Below are 19,560 nucleotides of genomic sequence, written 5' to 3'. Positions count from 1 at the left end.
ACACCATCATTTCGCGTACAATCCGAACGTATGCAAGATACAATGATTATTATTACCATCGATTGCTTGATGACTCGAAATTGACTCGTGAATTTTGCTCCGAGTCACGAGTCAATCCACATTTCTGATACGCCGAGTCAAGTCAAGTCAAGTCATTTTAGCAAAGTGACTCGAGTCAAGTCAAGTCATACGAAAAAGGTGACTCGAGTCATCCCAACACTGCATCCAAGCCATCGCAGCTACTCGTCCTCTGTAGCATTTCTGATATATATATATATATATTCGATATATTGCCTATGAATGGAAATCAACTAGACGAGCTTAGCATCGGATCTCGGATCATTATGGTAAGTCAGTTAATGCAGGAAAACTACTGGAAACCAGCTGGAGGTGGTCGCAAACGACCCGGTGGTCGGCAAGCTGTGGTCCGGTCCGCGAGGAGTTCGTTTCTCGTCAGCGAATAGTTCCTATACTTTTGCCTGGGGGTAGGGATAATTGACTTTCATGCTGGCAACTCCTTCTCAAGTTTCACCGCTAAAAATCCATTTCATAAATCTACCTCCGCATCCATACAATAAAATAAAACAACAAACAAGCCCATATAAGACACACATTGTCAATAAGATATGGTTTTAGAATTTCATGAGCTTAGACCGGGATATGTAGGCCAATACATGTTAGAGTCCATCTGTCCATTGTATTTAGAGCTTTCAATAGAAAATATGCATCAGCAAAAGCGCGGATATTTCTCTTTGTTGACGGAAGGGATTATATACATGAAGACTCGAAATCACCATCAAGCGCGATCTGGGGTTACAGGCTACACTGGTGTTCGCTCCTGATGAGAGTCAGCCGAAAACCGTGAAATGGAATAAATTAGGCAAATGGATATCTTTTGCGCGAATAGTCAGAGAGGGGTCAAACTACACTTTTCACGAACCTCATAACATTTCAATTTGCTCGGTTGTCAGTTCAAAATACTCGCTTGTAGCCCACACGGTAATAACCAGATGCCCTGAACGTCATCATCAGTCTGGTCATTTGAATAACTTACATTTGCGTTTGGCTTGAAATGACGTTTCCGAAGGTCTACTCTACATATTGTTTAATTATGATTGTCAAATCATTGTCAAATTGTCAATCATTGAGACCCGTGCTTTCCAAGAGGATATGATTTCACTTACGAAATAGTGGTCAATCCAATGGGGCGATTCACTGGTATAGTAGGGGAGATGTGGTACCGATGGATCACTGGGACCGAAAATACTTGAGAAATTCTCCATGATAATTCCATGATTTCACTCCGTGAATTTGTCTACAATTGCATGCTGGCAGAATCTTTCTTCACGTGCAAAAAAATTCGACCTGCGTGAGTTATGGGGTCAGTGACGAATGATTTACGTTTTAGGGGATGTAAAGTAAATTTCGATCGACATTTGCATTTTTCTATATCACCTTTCAGACTAACAAGCCCGCCATAATTTTTGATGTGAAGTATAGGGCTTGTATCAGGCTATATAATGGCACATATTTTTTTAATCAATACCATCCTCGAGTGGACTATTTTCAAGTCAATTACAATATTTATGGGGTGGGGGACCTATGGTACCATGGCAAAATCAAGCAAAATAGATGGACCAACTAATCACTTAACAACAGAAACTAGCCTACATATATATAGGCTGTAAATCATAGTTACCTGTGGTGTTTTATCGCTATTACGAGGTATTTGAAAGTAAAAATGTCGATTTGCGGGTAATATATGTATGTGGTATTAATTTAGTAAATTTTAGCGTAAATCAAAACAAGATTTTATGCCAACATTTGAGTTGATATAATCTATTTTATTCTTGAAGGTCGCGACGAAACATTCTTCATTGACTTGCGGTAGCTTAGCTTATAGTACACAACAAAACAAGTGAACTAATTTGAGTTTTTGAGCGTATGTCTCATAGGTCCCATGGTCGTGTGCCTTCGGACCCACCGGGTGGGGACCGATGACACGTTCGAGCAACAAATTTTAAACGTTTATAAATATTTTTTTGAAAAGACGGATATTCATGTAAATGTCTGCAATAGGTAGAACTTGTATCGAAGTGTTGAGACAGCAAAAGATCTGCTATTCTCGGCTGAAGACTTGAGGGCCAGAGATCATTTTGTAATTTTTGATCCATCGGTACCACATCTCCCCTACACCTGCGGTCGATGTGGTCATTCTCTCCGTTCTGGAAGAGCTCGTCAACAGTTCATGAATACATGTACATTGTACAATTGTACATGGTGAGCACGAACCATTACCCCATATCCGCATACCATTCATGTTCTCTGTTCATTGCTTCGTTTGGCGCGCTACCGCACAGACTATTTCACGGAAGTGTTATCATCAACGCTCCCTTCTTTCACGCCGATCTCTTCTCGGCTTTGTTTTTCTCCGTGGATTACGTTTCGGAGCAGCAAAGCTATCATCCCTTCGGTCTTGATAGTATCCTGGTAAAGCTGGCTTAGCGTCATGCGCTTCTTGATATTCGTTGTAGAAATACGGATACTCGCCGCCGTAGTACATCGGATCCATATGCGGATAAACAGGAACTTCTGGCATTTGATTTTCCAATTCCACTTTTTCTCCCCTGGCAGTCGTGTCTGAAAGGTTTATGCAAATTCAGTCACGAGCTTCCTTAACAAAGGCGACAGATATGCCGTACCCCGTACCGTAAATAATAAAAAATATATATATCTTATGGGATAACGCGCGATTGATACGACATGTAAGTCCAGTAGCTTACTGCAATAACTACCAGTAGATGTTTCATAAAATTTGTGCAAATTGAAAGGGAGATTTTCATCGCTGTTATTCGACCGCTTTTGTGGCAAGAGGAATGGAATTTGATGACCCCTTCTGACTCGATGGTTCTTATCCTTTAATAATAGGGTTACCATACGTTCTCGTTTAGGAGGATTTGCCCTCCTTTTTCAGGTTTTTGAAAATGTCCTCCGAGGACGCTTAAATGTCCTCCTTTTTTGCAATTCGTCCTCCTTTACAGCTTTTACAGCTTTGATAATGGACAGGTTCGACTGAAATTCGGCATAAATGACGCTGAATAAGTAGTACGGGCGGTCCAGCGGGTCATTCGGAAGTCAAATGAATGTGACGATGGAAGTAAAAAGTGGGCAAATCGGGAGTCGAACGACAGTGGTGACCCTTTCCAGTCTTGATCAACGAACTGGGTATCCCACATTTTCTACCACATTATACATAACTACAATACATCTGTATTACATTAATATAGAACAGATTATAAAATATAGATTACTGGTGCACAATGACCTGTGCCTCAATAGAGGTTCAGAAGAACGAAGCCATTAAAATATGATTTACCCAAACAGCGAGAACACTATAATGAATATTTGTTAGAAATCAGTCCGACTTCTACTGTTCCCTATCAGAGATCAGAAGATAGGTGTTGCGATTACTAACCCTAACCTCTCCTGCATAGCCTTATCCAATGCACATTGCGTACCACCACAACATTCACAATTCGACTGCTGATACCACCTAATTGCTTGTAACCGCATGCAATGACGGTCAAGACAGGCGTGTCATTACGAATCATGTATAAGTTAAGTGTGTGACTTCTGTCTTGACCTCCAACCGAATCCCTGAGACTGACTCAGCAAAACCCTGGAGTTCCAGGAGCCCCGGCTAAGATTGTGGCTATGGTGTCAAACTGTATAAATGGACGTAACGGAAGGTGTCACATGTGAATTTGAACGTTGTTATGATTGCGGACAGTGAATTCGGAGCGCCGCTGCGCTGTTTAAGACCTCACGCTCATGACAATAATATGCTGTGAAGAAAAGATATAGCTCTATGTCAGGGGTCACCAACACGCGGTCTCAATGTCATATTTTGCGGCCCACGACCAAATTTGAGATTTCATAAATACGCTTAGTAAAAGTAAAGGATTTTGAAATGCTGAAATTGATTTCAGTTTTAAGATATTGCCGTTTGTTCAAAATAAGTGACCAACATCAGTATTCCTCACCAGCTGATACGGCTTCGGCCATGGTAATAGCCTTCTATGGAGGAAGAATTAGCTGGTACTAATGGACATATTGCCTTGTCGTGCAATGGCCTAAACTAGTGATTCCCAACCGCGACTCCAAGCTAGCTTTCTTGCGACTCTAATTGACATCTGAATATGCCACAGAAATATAACAGACAGTTGTCGTTAGTTTCCATGAATAGATATAGTCAATTTCTGTATATGAATGCTAAAATAGGTGGTATTAGTTATGCCTAAAGCCGCCCAAGACCGCTTCTGAAAACGGGGAAAGGGAATTCTTGCGGACTAGCGTCAAACGCAAGGATGAATTTGAATACGCAACAGACATGATATATTTTCAGTTCTGCCGGTCATATACCTTAAACTTGTGCATTAAGTGCTGGAATATATGAAGAGTTATCACATAACGACATATATACATTATGCTGCAGTAGGCTAATGATAGGCATTTTCAGTTTATTTCGATGTATAGATATCGCCAATCCGCGTCTATTAATGCTGAAATAACCGATAAAGAATCTATAGAAGTTATGTGCATGCTTTTGAATTAGCTGGGTGGTGAGATCCAGAGGTAGGCTAGCTATATAAAACATGAAATATCGTGATCATAAACTTCATTTATATTTTGAACTATAAGCTGCGCAGTGCGCACGATACCTGACCAGGCTTTTCAGCGACTAATGAATCGATATTGTGGATATGCGGACATGTTACCAGATGAAAGACTATCTCATCCTAAAGATTGATCGTGTGGGAAAGCCCTAGGCCGTCTCGGTCTTGGCAGTGCCTGGGTCATTTTACGTTAAGGCAATATGAACAATGAACATCTAGTCTCCAACGATGTTTCCATGGCCGAAGCCATTTCAGCTAGTGAGGAATAGTGGTGTTTGGCACAGGCGAATGGATTATTTTGAAACAACTACAATAATTTGATACTTGAAATCAATTTCAGCATTTCAAATTGTTTATCGCCTTCTTCCAAAATCACAATTCAGATCGTTGGCCGCATATGGCCCGCCTGTTGGTGAACCGCCCTGGTATAGTGCAGAACGAGACAAACTTGATATACAGAGGTTAACCATTCTCATTTTTATGAGAATACGCTGTGATTTGATATTTATGATCTGAGCGTCATTTTCGCTGTATTTATTCAATTTTCAACTTTTTGCAAATTCAGAAATTCTAAGTCTAATCTAATTTGGAAATAATAACTCTCTAATTCTAATTCTAATCTAATTTGAAAAAAGACTATGTAGCTCTAATTTAATTCTAATTTAATTTAGGGAAAGCTGAGAATTTTCTAGTGGTCCAAGTCTGGGCTGGGTTACTTTTACCATAATTGTTACATGACCGCTAACCACTGACCAGACATACCGGTCTAGGCTGTTATTTGCCATATCATTGGGCATAAGGAAGCGATAGCATGACCATGACCATTAGCAATACCTGATTCTGGCTTTGATTTACCCTTCTTTCTCTTGGCCACCAGAACCGCAATCACGATCACAATAGTTATCGCCACTGCAGCTCCCGCGCCGATGGCGATAATAATTTCCATATTTATCTCGTTGGCTTCGGCGGGAGTCGGCAGAATCACGTTCGAGCCTGAAAGGCGCAAGCGTGTTCGAAACCAATATTGACTTCTGCCATGGCCTACTAAAAACTAGTATAGGCTATGCTTCCGCATGTGTATTCTATAACGTTAAGAATATATTCTGCTGACGCTGGCTGTCATCACATTCTCATAGTTTCAACATCCTAGCCGAAAACAATCACTCGAAGACAATCACTATAGTTCACGTGACCACTGACTGTTTTATCCAGGTTATGGGACTGGTAGCATACGTAGGAGAAGGGCACACCCACCAGAATGTTTAATTTTGGCGTTTCGTTTGTATGTTCCATACTGTAGGTAGGCCTACCTCTGGCTATCATTCAATGAATAACATAACGCGCCACATTATTGCGCCTCGATATTAGGTACACAATGCACGAAGCCTCTCTATCGTTTGTGAAGTACAAAAATTGCTGTACCTACTTTGCATTAACGTCTGAAATAAACTTCGTATCTTGAGTAATCTAATATAGCAGAGGACATTCTTGATACGTAACCAGTCAGCTAAACCTAATACCTTGGTTAGCTCTACTTCTAGTTCAGGAATAAATCCCCAAAATCCATGCAAGCACGTCGCAATGTATGTTTGGTAATGAATGCGAATTAAGTTCATATGATCCAAAGTGCTAAATAAAAGCGACTCTACCACACGGAAATACATTAAAAACGCAATAAAGTTCATCATGAATCAGTTATGCATGCTATCAGGAGCAATCATTATTATCAAGCGCCTCAACCGTACGATATCCAGTAGCGTACTGCCGTATGGTAAATGCCGTAAATACGGACAATCTTAGGCTTATACCTCAATTGCGCAGAGGCAAAGCTTCGAGACTTTGCACCAGTGGTTCTTGGCGATTTTGAAGGTGGCGAAAACGCTTAGGGGTGATATGGGGGGCGCTGGGCTCAGGGGGCGATATGGGGGGCGGTGAAGGAAACTGGCTTCGCAGTAGATGATGTAGTAGTAGGACATTTCCCTAATGAGTATTCAGAGCAAATTACCATTCCACAAAACATGTCAAATCTCGAAATTTTTGATCGCGCTACGCGGCGACGTTTGCTACATATGTTTTCATAAATGCAGTTGGTTATTCTATTTTATGCAAAATGGATTGCGCATACTTTTAGATCGCTAATTTCCCGTTAATACACTATACCGTCACACTAACTAGGGCTATTTTCAACAAAATGTTTCGAACTATGTATTATATCCTGCAGCGCACAGCGTGTGGATATCGAAGGAGGCACTGTATATCACTCTTTGAGAGTGAGGGGCCCTTGTATATTACTTATGCTTTGAAGCTTTGTGCACGAAAGGAATAACTTAACTTGTATTCGAGAGCTACAAAATTAAATCGTCAGAATATTTCTTCATCGCATCAAAAAGGATGATGTTATTTAGTGTGGTGGCTGGTCCACAACCTCACATGAACGTTATAAAATATGAGTTGCTTGGTTTGGAATACATATACATTCATATTAAAATAATAGTTGGGGACAGTGCCAGATTCAATGTGAGCAGACATATGCATCCCATTTTCAGTTGACTTACTTAGTCACGCAAAGCACTGAAACAAAATCCAATACCATTAATTTACTCGTATTGCCAATCGCAGATGTGAATTCGGGGTGTGTACATCTAGTTCAAACCACAGGGTATGAGACCGTACCCAATTGTTGTTATAACAACCTTGATCTGACCCTGAATATACTACATACAATTATTATATGGTTTATTATAGTCGAGTGGTCCTCGAGCGCTATTAAATCGCGAAATATTTCAAATACTCGAGTCCCGAAAAGACCGACGAAACTTTGACTTCTTAGCAGGACCAAAGCTGCTGCAACCCAAACCCCCAATCGCGAGGGGGGGTTGTTGAGCTCAAAGGGTCCCCTAAATTATTCCGGTGAATGAACATCTATTGCACATCATGTTTTGACGACTCCCCCCCGAAATAATACGCATAATTCTAGCAATTAGAAATAGTAGGCTTACCATATTTCGGAAATGAAAAAAGAGGACACTTTTTCAGAAATTCTCAAAAATCGGTAAATTTCCCACTTCATGATCGGTTGACTAAAAAAAAAAAAAAAAAGGTCTTCTTTTCATTCAGAGCTGAAATCACCGCTTACCCGCCGGAGCTTCACTTCTGCGCTAATTTGCGGCATATCACTCGCAATTTTCTCTAAATCTGACCTAAATTTTCAAAAAAGAGGACAAAATCTCAAAAAAGAGGACAAAAGGGCGTCCTCCGAGGACACTTTCAAAAAAGTCAAAAAAGAGGACAAATCCTCTTAAAAGAGGACGTATGGTAAGCCTAGAAATAGGCATTTCGGGGTCGGCCATTACCACGCCACGTTGCATGAAGACATGAAGCTCTGACCAATATGGGACTCCGAGAAGTGTGCCAAAAAGATCACCAGCGGGAAAACCTTAGCCGAAGAGGATTGCCCTTATGTTGACCGTAAAATTCGATGTATATAAGTCTAATTGTCCATAGGTGCTTAAATCGCTCGTGCCGAATTATCATGTCGTCGCAAGTTGCACCCCACAGGACAGATAACATCCATCAGAGAAAAATTATTTGCCAGTGTAGAAATACCAATTTTAAATCGTGTGCATATTTAAGTTTAATACGTTTATGTGTTTCAATATCTTTTGACGATGTAGCGGACAAGAGGTAACAAAACAACAAAATGTAATGAAGTAATTGTACCAACGGGCATGCCCGAATATGTTTAATTATTTATTACGTGGCTTTCACTTCCCAAGAAAACAGCTCATTCAGCGCTACTGGTAAATCTGATTACGTTGGCTGAAAGGATAAAAAGTTTATAGCAACATATTTACGCAATTACCACCTATTCATTAATGCATTATAGAGATTTTTGGCGCCTAGGGCGACAACACAACATACAAACTTTGCTGACCATCGAAATCACGCGACGGGTTTCTTGGGGGCGAAGCCCCCAGATATTTGGTTTATCACGCTATGGATGCCCAAGACAATCGTGTTTTTTAGGGGGGCTGAGGAAGTGTTGTTACGTAGGATTACCGTTTTTGGGAATCGGGAAAGGAGGACACCTTTTCAAAATTTTCAGACTTACAATAGGCTACTGCAGTAAAATCAGGAAAAAATGTCAAATGTACCACAAAATTGTGGTTGGTTGACTGAAAAAAGGGTCAACTTTAAGGCTCTACTCCCGAAGTACAGTTTTTCGTCTAGATTTTCCGTTGGTTGACAAAAAAAAAGTCGCTTACGTTAGAACCACGCTTTCCTGTTTAGCATCATTTATTGCCATTTTCACTCGACACTACCCACCATATTAGCTCTAAAAGCTGTAAAGGAGGACTAATTGCCAAAAAGGACGGCATTTAGGCGTGATCAAAGGACATTTTCAAAAACCTGAAAAAGGAGGACAATATGGGGGTGGGGGCGCTAGGGCACGATAATTTTTTAAAGGGGGCGCTGGAGGAAAAAGGGTTAAGAACCACTGCTTTACACTGACAACCGACGCAAGTGAAATACTATACCTACATCTATCACAATAGGCCTTGTACTATAACTGCAATATCAACAATACATTTTGTACACCTAACGTAGACACGTTCCGATGCCTCAAAGAACACAGCAGATAGACGGTTACGCTTAATTTGGCCTTAGGTGCCAATGCAATTTCATGAATACGAGATTACATGCAACAATTATTGTTACGCGTTTGGGCAACGATGACTCGCAACTCGCAAGAAATAAATTTCAACATCATTACACCGGTTGTCTAAAAGGTTTACTTCACAGTGACACATCTGCAGCATTTTTGCGAAAGTCAAACACACTGATCAAAGATCCTATACCAAATACTGAGCAAAATACCTGCAGGCCTTCTTGGCATGGGTCTCCACGACTTCACTGTGGGAATCGGAGGTCTTACCGGCGGCCCTATATAGGTATAATAATGGGCATCGTAAGTTGATGGAAAAGTAATAATTTCGAATCATCCGCCCTACCTGAATTGGTCCTTCGGACCTGATTTGGACTCGGCTGGCGGCGGGATGGCCGAAATCGCCAAGGCTTAGTAGTCGATTTTGTGACTCTGAAATTAAATTGCACGTCTTGAATCATCTTTATATAAGAGTAATAAAGAGTGTTGATCGAAAGTCGGGATAATTGATGATAACCACAAAATTCTTACCTCGGCGGTGCTAAAGTCGCAGTTGTCGGACTTAGCATGTTCATTGTAGCCGGATCCACTGTTGCTATAATGTCATCCGCAGAGTTATCAGGCCGTACTGAAAAAATGTGATCGTAGACATGAATAGTTGGAATGATATATTGATAATCTCCCAATGCAAGGCGAATAGTAGGCTGCCAATTTTATGTCCTGGGCATACATGTTGAGCATACAAATAACCAATGAAATGATCTATATTTCTTGTTTCCTCATATAAAGTGCTCAAAGTAGTTATTGTTGTTACTCAAGTACATGTAGGAATAGTACCACAAATTACTACTCAAGGAGAAGTACCAGTTTCTGGGGCACATAGGACAACTTCAAGCGGAAGTAGCAAGAGTGAGGCCAACACAGTACTGTTAAGACATTTAAGACTTTTCGAAATTAATGACCGGTTGCAGGTTTTAAAAATTGACAGACACAATTTCGCGACTAACACTGCGGGAATGGCGATGGAAATGAGTGAAGTTATCGAAGCTTTTTGCTACCGTAATACAGGATCTGCATCGCGCAGTTTTCTTAGCAATTACTCCTGAAATTGCTGCGGATCTATCTAAATACTGCTCTTTGCTTGACAAAGTCCAAAATGTAGGAAGTGTAAGTAGTTTGACTTCATTGGCCGTAGAAGTAGAAGTGGAGGTAGTATGAAAAACTCGAGTAGGCCTAAGCGTAGTAGAATTAAATAAGTAATTCAAATATATTGACATACTTAGTTACTGACCACTTCTGGATAAGAGTCGCATATGACACTCACGTTCGTAACTTGATGACTCAACAGTTTCCTTGAATGCAAGATTGAAACCCTTGTAGTTGTCTGCGGTTACGGCTGCAAGTGTATGCAGCTCCACGTAGATCAAATTCCCTGCAATATGCAGATAGGAACGTAAGTCAGCGTCAACGTCGTTAAGCATATATAATTAGGGGTTACCGGTGGACACAATGGTTGGTAACCCGACCTCGCCGCAGTAAGGTCCCATCGAGTGCGTTGAAAATGGTGATTTCACGATTACGTAATGATGTTGACATTTTCCCGCGACTGCGGGCAGGAGAATAAATCTCTGAAATTCCAAGCGGATCCTCTTTCCGTTCTCAGCATAGATTCTGTATCATAAGAAGGGTAACTTTCAATCGATATCTCCATCCCATATATACCTACGATTGCAGGTACAAATAAGGGCAGCGTATTTAAACTGAACAAATCACGTGTTATCGCTCCCTCCCATCGCGCCCCTGAAATTTGGTTTATGTACAGCCCCATCCACCGGGCAAGCACATTATATCCTGACTACGCATAATAATATCACGCTGTTTGAAGTACACAGTATAAAACATTCATCTTCTCGAACTCGAAACTAGCCATTGATATACTCAAGTACAACGATAAGTAGGGTCGTAAAATTCTTTTCAAGTGTAAGTGAAGATAGTTATCATAAGTTCATCCTAACGCCACTTCAAATGAAGAAGTACAAAACGAAATGTTTGAAAAATATAGAATAACTCGCATTGCCAATTACTTTACGCATGCAGTAAATAACAATGAGAGTGGGGTTTTATGTCAGATTGACCGACCAATATATTGGCCATTGACAGGAGCCTTGGTCATCTAAATAATGCTAGGGAACTGGAGCAAATATTTTCCTAACGTTTGGGAACCACTGTACTATAATTTCCAAAGTCATGCAAACCCAATGCCTGTTAAAAATATCAAATCAATGGGAAGGCTGATGCTGTTTTCATGTTATCCAGTAGTCAAATCTAGACAAAGGGGAGGATAATAGACATCATCTCTCATGTAATTGTCAACCGCAAACTTATTTCGTTTTGATAGATACCATTCCAGAAAAATCCTACTTCCCAGCCAAGGGAATTTAATCATAAAGTTCAATGCCATTATTACAAAGATTGGTCATTCATTTTGAAGGCGAACCCAAAAGGTTCCAAAATCGTCCTCTCTTTTCTTCGAGGGCATTTTGATAATTTCAGACTTAATTTTACTGACTAGTTAGACCAGTGGTTCCCAACCTTTTTCGACCCACCGCCCCCTTTTCAGGTTCAACACCAATCATCGCCCACCAAATTTTGTGAACCGAAAAATGGGCATACAAACTGTAATCACCGGTGGGTTGACTAAAAAAAAAAGGTCAACTTTTCGGCTCGATATCGAATTTTGCACTTTTGCAACCAATTTCTCGGGGATTGACTAAAAAAAAAAGGTCATTTCTCCGACTTATGACTCCAATATAGCCGTTTTAACGCGTCATCGCCCCCTTCGCTATTTTCGTCCCCTGTCGCCCCCTTTGTCCATTTTCGCCCACCTATCGCCCCCTTCGTCATTTTCGCCTCCCTAGACCGCGATATCGCTCACGTTGGGAACCACTGAGTTAGACTAAACCACCTCTACACTTTTCAATACTAACAACTATATTTCTACGATATTGTTACTGCATTATGGGTGTAAAGCTAAACTTAGACGTCTTTCAATTTGTCAGTTCGCGCAACAATATAGGATCAGCACTACTGCAAAATAAATTGGATTTACCTAGCACTGTACTTATACATTCGGCCCCGTTATTCATAATCATTAATGGTTACTCTGATATCACAGCAGGCATTGTGTGTTAAGTAAATCGAAATATATATACAAGGTCGCAAAATATATGTTATTAGCCTACATTGATATTTACGTTTGAAATACTCCAGTGCAGCGTTGTGAGCATATCAAAAACGTCAATTTGAATTACCCACCAAAATTGGTAAATTACATCCAGGTAAAGCAGGGGTGGGCAAACTACGGCCCGCGGGCCGCATGCGGCCCTCCACACTGTTCTGTGCGGCCCGCGAGAGTCTAATGAAAATTATTAAAAATATTGATAAAATGGGTACTAAAAATCGAATTAAAGCTGGGATTTGATTAAATTTTTCTTAGTATATTTAAACATGATAATCCTAAGGCAGTAGTTCTCAAACTTGATGTCCACCCCCTTGGGGGGGGGGTGAAAGCATCTGAAGATGGGCGCGAAGCTGAGTTCAACTGAAAAAAATTTTGCCGCTTCGCGCGATCTACATCCCATTCATACTTGTTACCCTGTCTTTTAAGTCAGAATTTCATATTTAAAAATCTCGCATCCACAGTCGTAACCTTCCATGCCATATAACTATCCGTTAGGTAAGGGTGGGGCAAGCTCTTTTACCATCATAAGGGGGTGGGGTGGCGTGTCTTAAAAAGTTTGAGAACCACTGTACTAAGGTGAATACTTCGTATATCATTTTTTTATGTTTAATTTCTGGCGCGACATCCCGATCTCAAGGCCCCCGCAGGTTGAAAGGTTTCACTTGCTACACATCACAGAAATCCTAAACGAGATTGACATAATTCGGATCAGTAGTGTGATTTCAGATTGGCCCATTCAGTTTTAATTATTTCAGTGATGTGCTTATAAAAAACGATTCGCGCGTGCCTTAGGTAGATTCGTTCTCTGTATGCGCAGGATTAGGGTATTTATATTTTATCTACACATAGTAGAAGCGTGTTTGAAGCTAACATGGTTATGATGCTGTCAGTATTATGTGTCCTGGAACTGATCCAAAAGTGGAATTAGCAAATCTATGAACGGATCGCTGCTCACAGATTTAAATTTCAATCGTTTCTAAGAATCGGGACAACCTACTTTCATCTCTATAGTTTCGACAAATTGGTTATTGAGGTCGACCAGCCTATGAAATCTCGCCACTGTTTCTGACGCGTGTACGATATCATCAAAGCAATGTTTAGACTGTTTTAAATAAGCATATATATTATCTCCTTCTCCTCACTATGTTATCAAATACCCATATTGCGTTTTGGTTTATAATCCCAATTTTATATAGTGCGGCCCGCGAATGGATTCAGATATTGAATGCGGCCCGCGAGCTCAAAAGTTTGCCCACCCCTGAGGTAAAGGATCACTGAGTTAGGATATTGCGGTACGTTGAGCATAACAACATGTAAACCTATTTGTTTTATTAGAATGTTTATGATTCACAATGAGCAGACAATGGGCCGTCTACAACGGTAGGCCCATAGAGTCGGCTACAAGCTGTAAAATGTCAAATGATAAGTTCCCCGACAGTGCAAAATCTACGATACACACAAAATGCAGGCTGTAAAAACTTTTGAGTATGTTGCCAATTTTGATATTTTTTGACCTAACGCTACAATTTTGACCTAATTTTGACTTTTTTTGACATGTCATAAAAAAATTGACCTATTGATGAGGATCGGATTTAGGAATTAGGTAAAGGAGTTTAAGCACTAAGGTGACGATCTCACGTTTTCGTCAAGCATTCAAGGCAGCGTTTCACAGGCTCAGACGTGCTGCTACTGCTACACTGTATGCCTGACACTACACCCGCTTTCGAACCAGGCTTTTGATTATGTAATAATTATAGTGCGCAAATATCAATTCATTCGTAGCTATTGTCAAAGCTACGATTAGTATGTGCGTCATGGGTGTGTGTCGATTAGTCTGTGTTGTAAGTCATACAATAAGTTATTCGAATAGCGTCCCAACCAGACATGGGGTAATCGCGATTAGTAATCGTAATCGATTACGACGATTACAGCATTTTGAAGTAATCGTAATCGCAATCGATTACATTCGAAAAAAATCCGAAGTAATCGTAATCGTAATCGACTACTTCCCATATCTAATCGATTTGTTTGTGAATGAACGATTACTTTTTGTTTGTACAAGGACTATGACATAAACTGAATATTCGTGAACAAGAATGAGATAATATACCACGTTAGCGTCAGCACAAACGTCTGTTTTAAAACGCCACTGACTCATTATTACGTCAGATGTATTAGCTCCGCTCGTCATTGCGTAACAAGTATCCACATATAGTAAACAGACATGCGATGGACATTGTAGTGTGGTTGTAAGAACACCTCCCGTGGTGTATATCAGGTTATCAATGCACTACAGAAGCCGCTACCTCGCAGCAGGATATTGATCACCACTCTGCCTATAGTTTCAAATAGTAACTTTCGAAATTTCATGCTGGTGACGTCATATTTTGTGATACGATTGTTGATATACAATGTTCTTTCCAATTCTCTACTAGTTGCTGACGATTACCCCTGACGAATGTCAGCCGAAAATATTCGGGTTCATTTCAATATGAATAATGAATATACTATTTAATTGTATATTGAAGTTCTGTACCTCCAAGAAGCTCTTCAAATAGTAACTTATGTATTAATGTTTAGTTGTGCTTAGTTAAACGCAGTTTGTCATTGCTGCTTGGTGAGCAGGAGGCCTACGTACGCACGTGCACCTGACGAAGATTCGGAATTTTGTACTCGTCGAATAAGACATTGCAGTTTCCACAACGAAGCATTACAAATAAACAGCTGCTGATATATATCATAACCTAGCCGTGCTTAGCCGTTTCTCGTAACAGCAGCTCGCTGTATATGTATTAAGTTGAAGGCAGAATTTTTATGTTAACCATATCTTATTCTCATATAACTACTTGAAACGGGCGTCAATCGTTATTTCATAGTTCGTTACTTAGCATTTGGACCTGCCGCCATAACCATCCGCTTATATAGCCTGACACGTTAGCGTGGGTTGTAGCTAGAATCAGCAATTCAGCCAAAACAGCAATTCCCCTGTCCAACCGTTGGTCAACTTTCAAAAGTGAATTTCGTCAATAATATTGGTAATTGCATTATATACTATTCATTTATAACCTCTCTGAGCCCCGAGTGTCAGATTTACCTGTAAAGCTGGGGCACGTAATTCATATTCATAGCATCTGGTATGTTGTTATAATTACTGTATGTTGTTAATTCGCGACCTCCAGTCCGTTGTATAATCACAAGATATTGTACTCGCCCAAACGTAGCAGACTAAAAGAATATCTTTTGTGAGACGCACACACAAATTGTCATGGCTTTATTCCTTTGTGGATGCGCCGGGTGACATTTGCATTGTGGGACCAGATTGGAAGGACAGGAGTTATTAGTCCCGCCCACTCAGCGCGGCTATTGACAATAAAATACCCTAAGTTTCGGCCAAGGTATTTCTTTGGTATCACATCCCGTGGAGTTGCGTGTTGGCCGAAACTGCTTATATGTTTTGGTGTGTTGTGGGATCGTGGCGCGGTAATGACCGGCTACGAAATGCCTGTTCCCATAAAATATAGCCTATGTATGTTTTTTCTTGAGGGGAACAGGTATGCATTTCAAACCCAGCTATCTACTGGAGCAGGGGTCACCAACTGCTTTGAAACAAAAAGCTACTTCTTGTGTAATGTATACCAGTGATGAGCATCGGAGCGGAGTCGGAGTGGATTCGGAGCGGAGTTTTGCCGATTTTGTGACAGTCGTAGCGGAGTCGGAGTTTACTACAGATATTTTATCGGATAATTTCGGAGTAATGTAAATTTTGTCTCCGATATCTTTGGATAGCTCTGACCAGAATACACTATTGATTATGATTACAAACCAAAGCACAGACAGTTGACACCTTGTAAAGTTGTAATATGACTGGTAACATGCAAAAATGATTGCCAAGTGCATAAAAATCAGCCATCTGAACTGTAATTGGGGACTGGAGAGTAAACAATACTATGAGGCCAACCATATTATCACATGTACCATGTTGTACCATGTGTACCGTGTACCATGCTTGCCACAATTTCGGATACTTGACGAGATTCACCGGAGTATCTCGGAGTCTGGGATTGAGCTCTTCGGAGTCGGAGGGAGTTTTCCTCATACACTAAAGTTGTCGGAGGGATTCGGAGTCTCGAAAAGCACTATCCGCTCATCACTGATGTATACTGATTATTGCGACGACCGACGGGTTACCACGTAGCCTACTCCCGTCGTTTATCCATGTTCAGTTGGATTTCTTCACTTAGAGTAAGACAATCAGAGCACTGGGCCGGGTTTCCGCCCCTTACCAAGAAAAAAACGCTCACTCGCAGGGACTCACACCAGCTCCTCCAAGCTCAGTCGCGTTGCTGCAGTGCGCGCAGAAGCGCCGATCTCCGCGTCTAGACTCGGGAATATTAACTATATAGATTCCCGTTGAGCCGCCGCGTGGGCGAAGACAAGCAATGCCCCGAGCGACTGCGTTAGTATGTCCCTTGGCGTCGGCCGACCCATGTTCAACTGCTGCTCATATGAAACGAGCTTCAACTATCAAATCTCTCATTTGGATATTTGCTACAGCGCAGTGGGGGCCATACGGACAGGGGGGGGGCTGGGCGAGACTTACCGGGGGCCGCCCTATAAGTATCTATCCGTAACTTATGGGGGGCTTCGCCCCCCAGACCCCTCTTTCGCATCTGTTATTATTATCTATCTATCAAGGTTTGGCCAGGTGCTGGATTCGGCCATGTCTATTTTTTCATGTGTGCAAAGATAGACGACATTAAAACTAAGTAATTCTACCGCATCCAGAGACGTGATGATTATCGGGATATGGTACGTTTCTAACAAATGCAGAGATTTGATGATGATTGACACATCTGTACGGAATCCTATTCTTGCCTTACACGGATTTCCATGTTTATTCGTTATTATCCCTGAAAAAAGCGCATAATCCAAATAGGGGAGCCCTTCGGCCAGACCCCCTGGCGGCCGCCCACCTCGCCCACCCCAAAAGCCACCACTACTACAGCGACCGCGGACGACTCATTTGGTCCGCGTTGGTGACCCCTGTACTAGAGATATTTGAATCGCAAAGCTCGAAAAACATTTACAAGAATTAATTAAATTCTCGAAAATGCTCTATAATATATGTTGGTTTACGAAATACTTTTGAGTCCCCTTCGAGCACGCTCCCCACTCTATTAAGGAATTTGGGGCGCGGCAGGTAAAGACCTGGCAATAATGCAAATCGTTGGATGCGATAAATCATGCACTATAAAGTTGTGCAATTGATATATTATGACGTAATAAGCAAATGACGCAAGATGTATGAAGAAAGTTGATATCTCATTAAGCCTTTTCATCGCAATCCTTGTATTGCCTTCCCATATATCATTTAAGATTATAGTCCTAAGCAAAACAAATGTAATCGTGAGTAATCGTGATTACTTTTTCAATGTAATCGTAATCGTAATCGACTACTTCCTGGTTTTGCTGTAATCGTAATCGTAATCGTAATCGCGTGATTCCGAAGTAATCGTAATCGCAATCGATTACATTCATAAAGTAATCACCCCATGTCTGGTCCCAACCACAAAAGTTAGGAAGCCAATGCACTTGAATTTCCTATTGGGTTTATTTCAGGGATATATAGGACTCCTTGGTATATTTGAATTATTCCACGTTCGAAAAAGTAACACTTATTCACGATTTTCATCCGCACCATTCGCACCACGTTCGTCATCAGCACTGCAAATTTTTTCATTCGTAAAAGTGCGTACCATTCCACAGGTCTAAATCAATGATTTAGAGGTTCGCGCCATTCTTTTGTATCATGCACAACCAAAACTGTCCCCCTTTCCTTCCTGGGCAGTACAGGCTGCCCACCCTGAACTAAACGCCATAGAATCGAAAGTTCAAAAACTATTCGCACGGTTCATAGTTCCATTGATGATTCCGATATATAATTCAGAGCACAAAGTACACTTACGCCCAAACGCATTTTGCATCTCCCGGAAACGGCTCTGGGTAACCGGGTGATTTCATATACTTGGTTCTAGCTTCTGCCTTCACGATTGATTGTCCGCAACCGACTTTAGGTCTGGGAAGATCTAAATATAGCAAGGCCGTCATTCATAAATGCCAGGTGATCTATAACTAATAAGACATATACCAGATGTAATTCGTACGCGATCTAGGCCTAAACGGATTCGGTATAGACATCGAGAAACATCAGTATTTCAACAGAACGTATGTCATCTTGAATTGTTTGGGTTTAAATTCTCCATGTATCTCCAAACGTAGGTAACATCTGGATGTGTGCCTATATGCAATATGCACTACACATATTTTGATTTTAATTTTCATCGAATAGAATTCAACCTGTTCGAGAAGTAATGACAAGAGATCTACATAATGCATTGCTATATATCGTTTACTGCGAGTAAATCTCAATGTCATATTTGTATATATTATGAGAATAAACAAATATATATCTAACCAGTCACGTACCAGATACAGTTGTCCTTACGAAAGCAATGTTGCTGGAAATTATCCCCAAAATTATCAGCTCAACGACAGCTTCCATATTACAGCTGCTCCTCACTATCATTATCTATCACTCTACGATTCCGGTCATTGAAAGTATTTCAATATTGGTCGTCGCTTGAACATCAACCGCTCCGGGCTATATCTATTTTTCTGCAAATGAAAACTAGTCCATCCTGATTCGCCGAGCAATTCGGGCCTGCGGTATTTCAATGAGGATCGGTACCACTCGTATATACGTTGCAAGACAAGACTTATGTTTGAGGACTTGATCGATCAACCGATATCTTCAATCCTTCCTTCTAAAACATTTGCTGAACTGTTTAATTTGTGCTAGCGAAGTTATCGGTCACGCGCTTGCTTGGATACTAAACCGGCATTCGCAGTAATAAATAGGTGGGCCTATACGGTTACATTTAAAACAAGGGATGTTTAAAAACACTTTGATTAATGTT

At 40.9% G+C, this 19,560-nt stretch overlaps 1 protein-coding gene across 1 annotated transcript; it reads right to left on the bottom strand.

Annotated features, from left to right (window-relative positions):
* Positions 1-613: 613 nt before the first annotated feature.
* On the bottom strand, positions 614-19,220 carry LOC145445106 (uncharacterized). The gene is made up of 9 exons (XM_080323243.1): positions 19,070-19,220; positions 18,549-18,669; positions 10,841-11,013; positions 10,667-10,774; positions 9,874-9,970; positions 9,689-9,774; positions 9,555-9,620; positions 5,511-5,669; positions 614-2,640 (listed from the first exon to the last, which is right to left on the bottom strand). The coding sequence occupies exons 1-9, from the start codon at positions 19,167-19,169 to the stop codon at positions 2,384-2,386; spliced, it is 1,167 nt and encodes a 388-aa protein (XP_080179369.1). The 5' UTR covers positions 19,170-19,220; the 3' UTR covers positions 614-2,383.
* Positions 19,221-19,560: the final 340 nt, after the last annotated feature.

The sequence above is a fragment of the Botryllus schlosseri genome, chromosome 8 (genome assembly GCF_051294905.1).
Source record: "Botryllus schlosseri isolate E-star chromosome 8, Bs_hap1, whole genome shotgun sequence".
Classification (NCBI taxonomy): domain Eukaryota; kingdom Metazoa; phylum Chordata; class Ascidiacea; order Stolidobranchia; family Styelidae; genus Botryllus; species Botryllus schlosseri.
The sequence above is the reverse complement of the archived record's forward strand: the minus strand, read 5'-3'. Positions and strand labels throughout refer to the sequence as shown.

Coding starts and splice junctions, on each gene's coding strand:
- LOC145445106 (XM_080323243.1), bottom strand. CDS start 19,169: ATGATAGTGAGGAGCAGCTGTAATATGGAAGCTGTCGTTGAGCTGATA. Junction 9,971..10,666: donor TGAGTCATCAAGTTACGAAC/GTGAGTGTCATA, acceptor ACATTTTTTCAG/TACGGCCTGATAACTCTGCG. Junction 9,621..9,688: donor GGTCCGAAGGACCAATTCAG/GTAGGGCGGATG, acceptor ATACCTATATAG/GGCCGCCGGTAAGACCTCCG.